At 43.4% G+C, this 13,532-nt stretch overlaps 1 protein-coding gene across 1 annotated transcript; it reads right to left on the minus strand.

Moving 5' to 3' along the window:
- Nucleotides 1-4,192: 4,192 nt before the first annotated feature.
- Nucleotides 4,193-9,508, minus strand: LOC143123483 (uncharacterized). Its single transcript, XM_076284938.1, has 15 exons — nucleotides 9,053-9,508; nucleotides 7,984-8,082; nucleotides 7,825-7,902; nucleotides 7,633-7,710; nucleotides 7,454-7,549; nucleotides 6,959-7,274; nucleotides 6,559-6,844; nucleotides 6,419-6,442; nucleotides 5,766-5,975; nucleotides 5,513-5,604; nucleotides 5,307-5,411; nucleotides 5,090-5,204; nucleotides 4,935-5,016; nucleotides 4,559-4,723; nucleotides 4,193-4,466 (listed from the first exon to the last, which is right to left on the minus strand). Exons 1-15 carry the CDS (start codon nucleotides 9,238-9,240, stop codon nucleotides 4,193-4,195), a joined length of 2,208 nt encoding a protein of 735 aa, XP_076141053.1. The 5' UTR covers nucleotides 9,241-9,508.
- Between the last annotated feature and the right edge of the window lie 4,024 nt (nucleotides 9,509-13,532).

Here is a 13,532-nt window from a genome sequence, read left to right on the forward strand (position 1 = left end):
TGCAAGAATAACTGTTGGGAATGTACACATGCACACACACACACACACACACACGTACACATAAACACACACAAACACATAGAGAGAGAGAGAGAGAGAGAGAGAGAGAGATCGCTAACCACGCTAACCACCCGGACCATAGTTCGGTGCGGGTTAACTGGGCTGTACTTTCAATAAGTAAACAAATGGGGTCCAAGTAAACAAGTGTGGGAGGAGGCTGGTGGCTGATTGGCTAAGTGATTGAGTAAGTGTCTGGGAATGACTACCTGGGAAACAACTGATTGGCCGAGGGGTTGGGTAAGGGGTCCCTCTCCTTATTCAGTGTGTGTGTGTGTGTGTGTGTGTGTGTGTACATCAGGGGAGGCCAAGCAGGTCATTACTTCACATGACAAAGACTGCAGCAGTTTTTAATCTTCCATTTGTGTGTGTGTGTGTGTGTGTGTGTGTGTGAATGTGTGTGTGAGAAGAGAAATAAAGAAACTGGTTTAACCAGACAGAACTTTAATGTAAGCACATTCTTTTTGGATTGAGAACTCTCTCTTGTATTTTATGGTCAGTGAGCCTTGTTCCCTCCTCTCCCTCCCTCCTCTCCCTTTTCTCTTTCTCTCCCACCTCTCCCTCTATCTTCCTCTTCTCTCTCTTTCACCCTCCTCTCCCTTTCTCCCACCCCCTTTCTTCCCTTCTCTCCCTTTTCTCTTTTTATCCTTCCTCCCCCTCTTTTCCCTCCTCTCCCTCTCTCTTTCCTCCTCTCCCCTCTTCTACCTCTTCTCTTTCTCTCCCTCTCTATTTCCTCCTCTCCCCTCCTCTACCTTTTCTCTTTCTCTCCCTCTCTCTTTCCTCCTATCCCCTCCCCCTCTTTTCCCTCCTCTCCCTCTCTCTTTCCTCCTCTCCCCTCCTCTACCTTTTCTCTTTCTCTCCCTCCTCTCCTTCTATCTTCCTCTTCTCCTTCCTCTCTCTTTCATCCTACTCCCCCTTTTCTCTTTCTCTCCCTCCTCTCCTTCTCTTCCCTCCTCTTCCTTTCTTCCTCTCTCATATTTGTGTTCCACACGCTCTTTACTGCTATCTCTCTTTTCATCACTTTGTGTTCATCAGTCTCTCTTTTAATCTCTTTCTCTTATCTTTTTCTTCTCTACCCCCCCCCCCCTCAGTCTTTCACCCCTTTCTCTCTCTCTCTCTGTCTGTCTGTCTGTCTGCCATCAGAGCTTTCATTCCTTGTCTCGTTCCTGTGACACACCACAGTGGTTGTGTGTTGCTGTGCGGATTTTGTTGCCAGTCCCTCTGTAAGTTGTAAAAAGACCCTCTTGTTCTCCCTCAGTAAACTGGAAGGAAAGATTTTAAACAAGCCCAGATCTGCACAATTTCACACGCTCAATCAAGGCACTTTATCATGAAAAAAAGTCATACACAGAGGTGTTCTTCTGTTCCAGATGGTGTGTTTTGCATCTTTGCATGTGTATTTTTTTCACCATGGCAACACTGGTCGTCATGGCAGTTGAAGTGGTATTTGAGCTTGAAGTATCAATGATGAGATGGTGACATGATGAGATGGTCTCAATTTAACAATGAGGAAAATTAGTCTGTCATTGATTTGGCACCGTGCATCACTGTTCAGGCTTACAGTGTTTAACACTGCTTATTTTTAAGAGTGGAATTTCATTCCACCAGTTTGCCATGTCTCCCTGTGTGTGAGACAGTGTGTGTGTTTGTGTGTGTGTGTGTGTGTGTGTGTGTGTGTGTGTGTGTGTGTGTACTTTGAGACGTGTGTGAGTGCATGTGTTAATGTGCACATACTTGTGTGTGTGAATGTATTTTATTTTATCGTCTCTCTGGTCAACTCCTCCAGATGGTTCCCATGCTATCAGATTGGGGAAGGAGCCCTGGAGAGATGCCTGTCGTGCTGTGTGTCTCTGTGTGTGTGTACGTCTGTGTGTGTGTGTGTGTGTGTTTGTGTGTGTGTGTGTGTGTGAAGGAGTGCTGGAGAGATGCTTGTTGTGATGGCTTGGAGGCCGGATGCTGATTCTAGTCGGACCCCCCCCCCCCACAAACTCCCCCAATATCAGTTGCAACCCCCCAACCCATCACCACCACCAGTCACAACCCCCCCACACTGCCATCTGCATTCCTCACATTGCTGAGGTCACCACAGGCTGGATTCACACCGCCCCTTAAAATAACACAGCCAACACAAACAGCACCAGCCAAACAAGGGGACGAGGAGAAACATCAGCATCAAACACACTTCCTCAGCATCCAACACACACACATACACACATTTAGCACACACACACACACACATTTAGCACACACACACACACACACACACACACACACACATTTAGCTTAATTTAATCACACAACACCCTACAATGTACATTAAAGGGACACCAGGCAAGCCTGAGTGTTTTTTTCCTCAACGAAGCTCCCCCTAGTGTCTGTGAGTAAATGCGTTCAAACACACTGTCGTGAAAACGAACTGCTGTCCCTCCCCCCTCCAAGTACCCCACTCCACGAGCAACCCAGCTGATCAGCTGTAAACCTTGCTGAGCAGAGGAACCGGCTATTTCAAATCCAACTATGTCTACCGAGGTAAGTAAAGTAATATTTTCCAACTGATGGCGAGTTTTTTTACTGTGTTGTCATGCATAGGCTACTAGTATTTTTTACTGGAAACGAACGATAGCCTATGAGGCGAACTAGGCTACTGCTTTCGTGTTGTTTTTGGGAGAGTGGGCATGAGCATAAAAAAATATCGGAGGCTATATTGTCTAAAGTTATATTAGCGAGGCCTATAATTTCATCTGGTAGAATGACTGTTTACCTTTGCTTGTCTACAAAATTGTGTTGTCATGCATAGGCTGGCCCCTACTAGTATTTTTTTACTGGGAACGAACGATAGCCTATGAACGAGGCGAACTAGGCTACTGCTTTCGTGTTGTTTTTGGGAGAGTGGGCATGAGCATAAAAAAATATCGGAGGCTAATATTTGTCTAAAGTTATATTAGCGAGGTCTATAATTTCTGGTAGAATGACGGTTTACCTTTGCTTGTCTAAGATAATATCATAACGTTTCTTCTAGCTCGATCATGATGCAACGTTTTTATTGCCTATTATCAGACGCATTGACTTAGTGACATAAAATAAAAGTGTAAGCCATCGTAATTCAACTCATAAATGTAAAGTAAGTGAGATATTGTCAACTGTTTTGTGATATTGCAGGAATCAACGTCAGCCTCAGCCTCAGCCTCGGAGTACATTGCTCAGGCCATTGGTGGTAGGCCGACTTCAAGGCCGGTCAGACAGAGAACCCCCAGGACGGGGAGGAGTGCTAGACTGGATGCTGAGGAAGAGAGAAGACTGCAGGATCTTCAAGAAAGAAGAATCAATGAAATGAAGGTTTGTCAAATAGTGTAACTAGACCAGAGATGCCTTTTTATTTTGTTGAAAGACCTGTGTAATCATGCAGATTATTTTGTGTTTTAGGATACACTTCATTCACTTGATGCCTCACAGAAGGACCTGATCTTAGAGAGAGTTATAACCAGGTCCCCGGGGGTGATGTTCGACGTCTTATCATTTCTGGAGGTGCCCCTGCGTCCTGACCCTGAACCTGCCGGACTCCACTGGTGTGTCTGTGGAAACTGTCGGGAGATGAACACGGACCTGGAGAGGAAATGCTGGCGGCAACGTCCACAGAATTGCATAAGTAAAATGGCCTACATGGACTTTTATATTTTAGATGAGGGTGTGTTGCAGCTGGCCAGGGCAGCCTGGAATGATATATTTGCACTAGCCGATAATGCAGAACCTGGGATGGAACAGCGCCAGTTTAGACATGCAGCCTATAGGCAGTTTGTGTTGTGGCAGCACGGCCGCCTGGGTGTGGGCAACAGAGTAGTTATACCCAGCTGCTGTGTTTGCCGGATAAGGGACACTTTCCCTGACCCCAGAGGGCAGTACACCGGCTTCAGGGTGACCCGCCTAGCATAATTCTTCACAATACTTGCTGCATAGCAGTTGTTATCATATTGTAAATAGTTTGTTACCATACACATTGTAAAAGTTCTTACCACCTTTCATCCCAACTTTATGTATATGTTGTTTTTCACAGTACATTTGTAAATAAAAAATATTTTGGACAAAGTTTCAGAATCAATTCTTTATTATTTACATGTATATGCCATATGAAAACTGTTCAATTGTCCTCCAATTCTCTGGGACCACGGTCCCCTCGTGAGACATGAATCGCCACTAGTTCTGATGTGGGAGGTGGCTGTTGTGGAGCAAGTACACCCAGACGCCTTGGGTCATCAGGCCTTAGCGTCTGTTTGCGGGGAAGACCAGACCCACTTCCCATTCTCCTGGCAAGAATGGCCCTCTGGATCTCTGGAATGTACGTGTACTGCTTTTTCTCCTTCATCGTGTACACGCTCCAACTCTTTGATTTCTTGTTGTACTTCCGTCTGTAACTAGAGAGCAAGAACAATTTGTGTTTGTCGTTAGTCATTCTACAAGGTAAAAAAAAAAAGAAAAACCATAACCATGTCACAAAAATACCTACATTTTCTGTCCATCTTGGTTGCGTGCAGGGCGGCGTTGATTGTGTTTATTATAATCAATGGCTGCCAGCAATGTCCGAGTCTTGTATACAAACGGAGAGTAGGCCATGCGCTTTGCTGCATACATCAAAATATGATTTTGGAATGACTCCAAATCAGATGTGGTCCTGTGTGGGTGGGAGACATAATTACAACAACACTCGTGGTAATACATGTGTTGTTTTGTTATATATATATAAAAAATGAAATCCACATTACAGATTACACTGAAATAAGGTCAACTATGCTGCATTTGAAACATGACGAACACTTGAGTGAGAAATACTGGAAATTCAAAAATAACTTGGGTGAACACAATCATGTCTTACATATATTTACCTGAAGTTTAGGAATTTCTTTACCAGGATCAGCCATCTTTTGTCAAGGACAACAGCAGTAAGTGCCTTGTGAGCAGCTGAACCTATAGTCATAACACAGTCAGTAAAACATTCACATACAGTGTTGAATTCTGCACCAGTATTGGTTGAAATTACCTTGTATGATCCAAGGCTTGTTCTGGCTGTCTTCATCCAGTGGCTCATGTTCACAGCAACTGGTTGCCCAAGAGTGCTCATTGCAGACATGGTGAAGTACACCAACCCACATCATCTGCATAAAAAAAGTTATACAGTGCATGGAGCAACAAACATGTTCTGCTAGCATGTCAACTAAACTGTCCTAATCAACACATTTGTTCCCCCTCAACCATACCTTGAGTTGCTCCTCTGTGTCCGCATGCTTGCTGCAGTACCAAAAGTGGTTGACTATGTCCTTGATCCATGGCTGAATACCAGTCTGATTTTTCACGGTCCCAGCCTGATCAAGGTACACAAGGTACACAATAGCTAGCTTCTTTTCACAACACCAGGACAACATATAGAAACTGGTCACATGTCTGTAAATGTACTGATGCATACCCGTCGAAGCCTCTTGCTCAGGCTCTTAGCTGCATGCCAGATATCCAATGAGTGCTGAATACCCCACGCTTTATATTTGCCACGCTCCGGATCTATAACAAAGAGAGGCCATGAAAACAATGTAAACAAAAATGATACGTTTTTTAAAATTCTTTTTACATATATGTTAAAAATGAGGCCCTGTGGGAACAGCGATCAAACATGAACTTGGGACGGTCTTTATGACTTCACCATAACCAAAAGTTCTCCTTACTCAGTAATGCGGTGATTTGTGGGTGGGCATCAGTGACCACTTCCTTTATAGAAAGCTCTGGAAGGAGTGCATCCATTGTGCGAACAAAGCACTCCTTCTCCATGATGACTGAGTTTTTATTTGTTTCGCGTTTATCAACGGAAACAATGTGGACCACATCTCTGGAGTCTTGTTCGATTGTGGTGTATGTGCAGAACTGTGCACAATGACCTGAGGCAAAAGCACAACTGTCAGCATATAACTTGTGTACGTTATTACAGAGGCCGTCTGAATAACAGTCAATGAGGAAAGAGGCTTTGATCTAGCAATCATGCTCAGGAGAAAGCAGCAGACATAATTTACACATCCCAATCTCTAACCACAGGAAAAATCTAATTTGGATTATGCAATTCACAAAGGGAGGTGTGAGAGACAGTGGACATTTTGCCTGGACATAGTTTTGTATTTTTAACCTTGAGAGTTGCACCCTATAACAGGCCAAATGTTATGCTAAAAGAACAATCTAACAGTCTCGGAGCAGCCATGACGCTATTTCAGTCTAAAAGCATCATCAACATAAAACCAAAGATATTAGAAGATAATGATAAAGCAGTACCACAGTACATACATAAAAATCTGATCCTCAATTTTGACAGTATGCATACAGAACTTACCAGGAGAATCCATTCTGCCATCGCCTATTGCAAACAGACATTATAAGCATTAGAATCACAGCTTCCAATCATACAGTCATAGCATATCATACAGAATTGTCAGTGTAAAAGTTAGTCAAAGGTGTAAGACTGTTCCTCACCCAGGAGAACAACATGGTCCTTCTGCCGTAAACGGTCTAGGACTTCTGCTCTAGTTTGATCCCAATACTCCTGCACCGGCTCTATGCAGTAAGCATCCTGGATCCTGTAGAATGTGGATTCGGTAACCATCCCCATCGACATAAATTTGAAGAGTAGGGCTACTTTTCTATAGTTGTTCCCGGACAGAAGAATATTGGCAGACAGCATAAAGTCACCGCCCTGCATGCCAAACTTCAAGGTTGGCTGCGAATTCCATTTCCATACGGAGTGTCCGAAAGGGCATAACTAATGTAAAGAAATGGCAATGTTATGTGAGAAACAATAAAAACATACATACAAAAGTGTCAAACAATAACAGCACCCTACATAATTGACTTTTTGACAATTTTCACACCTTACCCATTCTAGAACTACTCCTGTCCCTCGTGTCTTCATGGCAACTTGAAAAGGTTGTGCACCAGAGCATGCTACGCCTAGCACTCTGTCTGCAAAGGTGCACTGTTGCACTGGTAGTTTCAAGTGCATGGCGAGATCAAGCAGATTGTTGTTGTATGTTATGCTGGCAGTTTTACCGACCAGATCATCCTCAGAGAGTACTCTGTGAAGATGTGCGGTGGACTCTGATTCTGGAGCGGGAGGGTCGGGCATGTCTATGTCTAATACGGCCTCATCCACACTGATTTCAGCCAGGTCATTCGCTTTGTCTCCAACCATTCTGAAGAGTTGAATATGCATATTGATCATCTTTACAAAAAATACTTCACATGAAGGATTACATGAGTTCATATTCTAGACAATGTCGTAGAACAGTTTAGAAAGAAATAGGCTGCGCTTTACGACTTACAAATGTAGCTCAACTTCCATCCAAAATTGATAAATAATATGCAAACATACCGTAAATGAAGAGAAGGGACAAAATCCTCATCTGAACTGTCTCCTTCCTCCAAACCCAAGACACTTGGATCAGCCCCAAAATCATCACACTCAATGCTGTTCAGACAACACATACAGATATTTCAGATAGAAGAAAGAGGTAAATGGAAGTAAATGAAAGACTAATGGACAGCACTTACATGGTCTTCCTAAAATCATTAGCCCCCTCTTCATCTGAAGACTCGTGGTGGTGTTCTTCGATGCTCATAGAGTGCATGCTGCGAGCAGAAAAATAGAGACTCCAAAACATAAGCCAACAGCCACAAAAAAGCAGATCAAGAAACCCTCTCTGAAAACTATACACCATACTATCGTATGGCGGTGAACTTCACCTCATTTCCAAATCACCAACTTCTCCCTCTCTAGACAAAGGCTGCACACCAAGCTCAGGAAGATTTACAGGAACATCCCTGAAACGTAAAATAGTGCATAAGTAACTGGAACTACAAAATTACAGGCAGGATAAATAAAGCCTGTGTAAGAAAACATACTGGTCTCGATCTGAGTCTTCTGTGATACTGGAAACAGGTGGTTTTGGTGGTCTGGACTGGGTCTTGCTTGGTGTGGATGTAACCTGCCAGCGCTTGTAACTAGAAAAAATAAGACAGCATTTTTGCAACATTTCTAACATTACATTGTGAAATTGCATGCGTATAGGTAATTGTGGTGGAATGCTTTGAAATTAGGCTACATTTGTCTGTTGACTACACTGCTGGGGGTGAGTGGATAAAGTGTGTGTGTGTGTGTGTTGTTTGGAGGGCGGGAGGGGGTTGTAGTGTCACTAACAGTAACTTGGTCAGCCCACGTAACTTATTTGCAAACAAGACGGTCGTGGAAAATATTCTGAGACTGGGGTTCATTGTAGGCGGTGTGTACGTACAGTAGCTGACGAGGATTTGTAGCATATTATGGATCAATACAGAATGCGATCGGTGACTCATCGACTTCTACACTATGAAGCACACTGCAAAAAAGCTACACCAGCGCCAAATAAAAGCAACACCTGGATGCAACATGGAAGCTAAATTAGCCACATAGAAGGGAATCATGCTAGATCAAGCAAAAATCTCCGCTAGCCACTTTACCAAAAAACACTGACGCGTGGCCACAAAAAGAGAGGAGGGGAATAAGAACTGTGATCTACCTAAAAAACAATACCCATGTTTGCTAGCAAACACACAGAGACATCATCCATCTAGCTAGAACAAGCCAAATTCTCCGCCCGCTAGCCACTTAGCTCGCTGAGAACTGCGACGATCGTAGAAATTCTTGGAATGTAAGTCTTTCTACCAATAAAACACTATGACGCGTGGCCACACAAAAAAGAATAGAGGTGTAAGAAATACCTAAAAAACAATACCCATGTTTGCTAGCAAACACACTACGATCTCCGCTAGCCACCTAGCTACCACTGTAGCTAACAGACATTCATAGAAATATCAAAGATACTTCATCAACCGTCTCTGGAAATAGGCTACAGTAAACAACACATTTACAGATAATAACGAACGCAATGAAAGTACAACCATACACAAAGTAAAATATCAAAGTGTTACTTACAAGCGTAAAAGCAAGAATGCGAGGTCTGCATCTGTCTTGGAGCCTTCTCTGTCTTTCAGCTCTCGCCATTCTGAAAAAGCTTGACCAAGGTTGATACGTGTGTGAGCCCTCGCTCGGTCTGAAGCTCTTTTCCTCTTCTTTCCATCTTCCGTCAAGGGTTTTCGCTGCTTCTTCGCTGGCTCTGCCATTACACGTTTGTAAAAATCGCTAGCCGGGTTTCGTTAGCCTGCCTCTGAACTGGGGATATTTGCCGTAAACAGATCCTGCTTCTCGCGATGAATGAGACTTTGTGAGCCTGAAGGACTCCGGGTCGGTGTTCCGAACTTGCAAGCGGGATATTCTTCCTACAGGCAGTAGGGGCGGGCGAGAGACTCTTCATTCGCCCTGTAATGAGTCATTTAACCATATACAGACTTACGAAGATGATTAATTAACACGAAAACGTTGCCTGGTGTCCCTTTAAATACACAGACACACACACATTTCAGCACCAAGATTCAGCCCCTGGTACACATGGTCAGAATGAATGTCAAAATGTCAGAATGATAAGAAAACATTTTCAGCATCAAAACAACTTCATTTCTTCCTTTTGTTTTTTAACGGACATGTTACATAATTGGTGGTGATATTATTTACATTATTTAAACTATTGTTATGGACCCACTGAAGAAATCATCCATGTTTTTTCTCATTGGATATGGTTTTGATGTATTACATAAGAAGCCTGGGCCAATAAACAAACCATGCCGGACCAAACCAGATTAATTACAAGCACATTTTTTAATTTGGTACAACTGATCAAATGAACGGACCACGGCCAAACAAACTTGTGAGTATTCACTGTTTTCCAACTTTCAAAGACAAAAGATGCTTTTGTTGCGTTTGTCAAGCCTGGTGCCTGTGATTTGTGTTCACAACATGTGGAACTAATGCCCAGAAATAAACAAAGCAGAGAGTGCTCGAGGACCAACTCGGTGTCCACCAGACTTACATTTTCATTTATTCATTTAGCAGACACTTATCCAAAGCGACTTACATCCCTGCTGAAAAAAACAGCTAGAAAGCAGCTAAGGCTGGTAGCTGGTTTTAGCTGGTCTTTGCTGGTTTTCTTCCAGATCTCCAGTGTTTTTTTCAGCAGGGATATGTTGATTACATATTATAAGGGCCATTCTCCCTAGAGCAATTCCGGGTTAAGTCCATTGCCCAAGGGCACAGTGGTGCAAGCCGGGAATTGAACCCACAACTTTTTTATGCTACTACATGCGAGCACAGCTCCTTAGCCACTACTCTACCACCCCCCACTACTCTACCACCGCCCCCCCCCATACCACCCCCTACTACTCTACCCCCCCCCCCATATCACCCCCCACTACCCATATCACCCCCCCCCCCCCACTATACCAACCCCTCCCCCACTACTCTAGTGGAGTGATCATATGTATTTTCAATCCTACAAAATGTTTTTTCATGTTTTGTCACATTTAGTGAACATCTCCTTACAATCCGCTAGCTGCCCATCCTGTGAGTATACTGTAAAAAACCCATCTCTGTAGGCAGCCCAGGCGCCGCAAACTGAAAAGATACAAAGACGGGACAGTCTGTGTCTGAAAAATTACAAATTTTTGGGAATATGAAAGGAGGGGTGAGCTACTTCTCTTGTGTGTTTTTGTTTGGTCCTTGGTTAAAATATAATGTACTGTAAACGTGCTAATTACCGTACCAACCATTTTGTTCGAAAATTCTAAAACAACAATGTTTTTTAATACTTCAAAATAACATTTGATAAATGAACCTTAACATTTTTCAGTAGCCATAGGTGTGTAGAGTTAAACAAAATCTAGTTTGGTTCTTACGGGGGCTTTTACTGCCTGAAATATCGGATTTTGTTTACCACGCTCGGAGTTTAGTGCTGGGCTGGTGGGTGCCTGTTCCCAACCTTTCTCACGGCAAATCAACGGTTAGCCCGAGAATTCTCGTCGCAATTCAAAATTCCACTGGAGCTCCAAGCGGATTTGTACAAGCAGCCTTACAAGACTGTTTGCAGCTCTTCGAGTCACGGTAAAATGTAATTTTTGGTACATAGCTAATTTAGATGGTGTGGGTGCTTGCGTTTCTTTAGGAATCCGCCGTCTTGGTTTGTATGAATATTAAGTGACACATACACGTAAGAGGTTGGAAATACAGGACAGTTGGTGATATGTGACGTTCCAATACATTGAATTTTAAATATAAACACAAACAAATGCGACATCATGCTCAATGAAGCACCTGTGATTGCCGAAATCTTCTGAAATCTTCACCTGAAGCACATGTGATTGCTGAAACCATCTGAAATTTTCACCTAAAGCACGTGTGATTGCTGAAATCTGAATTTATTTAAAGTGCCATTCATCCAACAGTGAGAACAATACTCATAAAGAGTTATGGCTGAAATTATGTGTTTGCCTGTGTGTGAAGGTATTATGAAGACAGTGTGTGTTGCTCTCAGGCATGCCCTGAGATTTTTATAGGACTGGCAGCACTCATGCAGGTATTTTCAGGGGATCCACCAGTGTGTGTGTGTGTGTATGTGTTTTCTGAAGTCCTGCGTGTACACTTGCACGTGCGTGTGTGTGTGAGTGAGTGAGTCTTTGCTGAAGTCCTGCGTGTACACTTATTTGAAGTGTGTGTGTGTGTGTGTGTGTGTGTGTGTGTGTATGTGTATGTATGTGCATGTGAGTCTTTCCTGAAGTCCTGCATGTACACTCGTTTGAAGTGTGTGTGTGTGTGTGTACACTCGGTTGAAGTGCCTGCCCCTCTTGTCCCAGAGCGCCAGCTATGGGAACATCCATAAAAGAGTTATGGCTAAAATTATGCCCATTACTTGCTCCCTTTCAGATGGGGTTTCAACACAGCCTCACAGGGAGCAAGTCCCAGCACCCACCAGGTATTCCCCCCAGGCTACCAACAGAGACAGCAACACACACTCCGTGTGCTGTGTGTGTGTGAGTGTTTGTCCATGTGTGTGTGTGTCTGATGTGGTTATTGTGTGTGTTCGCGTGTGCATGTATGTATTTGGCAGGATGTGTGTGTGTGTGCATTTGTTTATTTATGTGGATGTGGGTTGTATGTTTATATTTTGAAACCTAAACCTAAGAAGAGTACAAGTAGATCACAGCCCCATTTCCTCCCGGTTAATCACTAGTTTATGTTGATAATAATGCAGGTGTGTGTGTTTGTGTATGTGTTTGTGTGTGTGAGAGAGTCCTCCTGGTTACTCATTAGTTCCTGTGCTCTACAGTCTCTTTCTCTCATTCTCTCTGTATATTCAGTATCTTCTTCTCCTCCCTCAATGTCCAATCATGTATACACATACACACACCCATGAACACTCTCTCTCTCACACACACACATGAACACACTCTCTCTCTCCGTCTATCTCTCTCACATACACACACACACACACACCAATACACCTCTATCAGCACTGAACAAACTGTCCTGTGTGTGTGTGTGTGTGTGTGTGTGTGTGTGTGTGTGTGAGGGTCAATGGGGTGGCCTTTGAGACTGTCTCCAGTGGGCATCCTGAGTGAGGCGAAAGGGAGGGCAGGCACCAGACCCTGACCTTGGCCAATCACAGAGCAGATAGCGCAGAGCTGAGCTCAGCCCTGTCTGGTTTATGTTCCCATCACATCCGGACGCTTTCCTGCACTGGCATTGGGTCTCACTAAGGTCCTCTTGCCTCACCCATGACCAGATACTGAAGAGAACAGAACAACCCAGCCGCACATCAACCAAGATATACAGTCGTATGCAAAAGTTTGGGCACCCCTCTGAGATTTCATGACAATTTGCTCTTCCTTTATAATAGAAGATCACAGCAACAAGATTTGTTTTCCTACAAAGATGTAGACGTTTGAGTGTTTTCCAGACCAAAATTCTTAGAGTAGCATTACATAGTTTTATTACAATAAAATAAAATGCAAAAAATGGGATGTGCAAAAGTTTGGGCACCCTTTTAATAGCATTCATTTCAAGACCTGTACGGATTTATAGCTGACAGGTTGCAGCACAAAACTGCTTTGATTAGCTCGTTAGACCTTCAATTACAAAGACAGGTGGAACTTATCATGAAAAAGGCTATTTAACATAGGTAATAGCTGGCTGTGCTTGTCCTAGGTTCTTTCTTAGAGAGTGGCAACATGGGGACCTCAAAACAACTCTCCACTGACCTGAAAGCTAAGATAATCCAACATTATGAATTAGGAGAAGGGTACAAAAAATTATCTGACAGGTTTAGACTGTCTGTCTCCACAGTCAGAAATGTAGTTGTGAAATGGAAGGCCACAGGAACAGTCACAGCACATCTGGACAAGCCAGAAGCATTTTGGAACAAAATACTGTGGTCAGATGAGACCAAGATTGAGTTATTTGGTCATAACACGAACAGGTATGCATGGCGGAAAAAACACACTGCATTCCATGAAAAGAACTTGTTGCC

This window comes from Alosa pseudoharengus, unplaced genomic scaffold, assembly GCF_046254945.1.
Source record: "Alosa pseudoharengus isolate Yale_2024_CS ecotype anadromous, Long Island Sound unplaced genomic scaffold, YU_APseudo_1.1 YU_APseudo_1.1_scf_14, whole genome shotgun sequence".
Lineage (NCBI taxonomy): Eukaryota > Metazoa > Chordata > Actinopteri > Clupeiformes > Clupeidae > Alosa > Alosa pseudoharengus.

Bases quoted from the DNA above. Each gene is read 5' to 3' on its own strand.
- LOC143123483 (XM_076284938.1), bottom strand. From the start codon at position 9,240: ATGGCAGAGCCAGCGAAGAAGCAGCGAAAACCCTTGACGGAAGATGGA. The intron at 5,412-5,512 runs GTATGCATCAGT...TACCTTGATCAG, and splicing joins TGAGCAAGAGGCTTCGACGG to GCTGGGACCGTGAAAAATCA. The intron at 5,017-5,089 runs GTAATTTCAACC...TTATGACTATAG, and splicing joins CAAGCCTTGGATCATACAAG to GTTCAGCTGCTCACAAGGCA.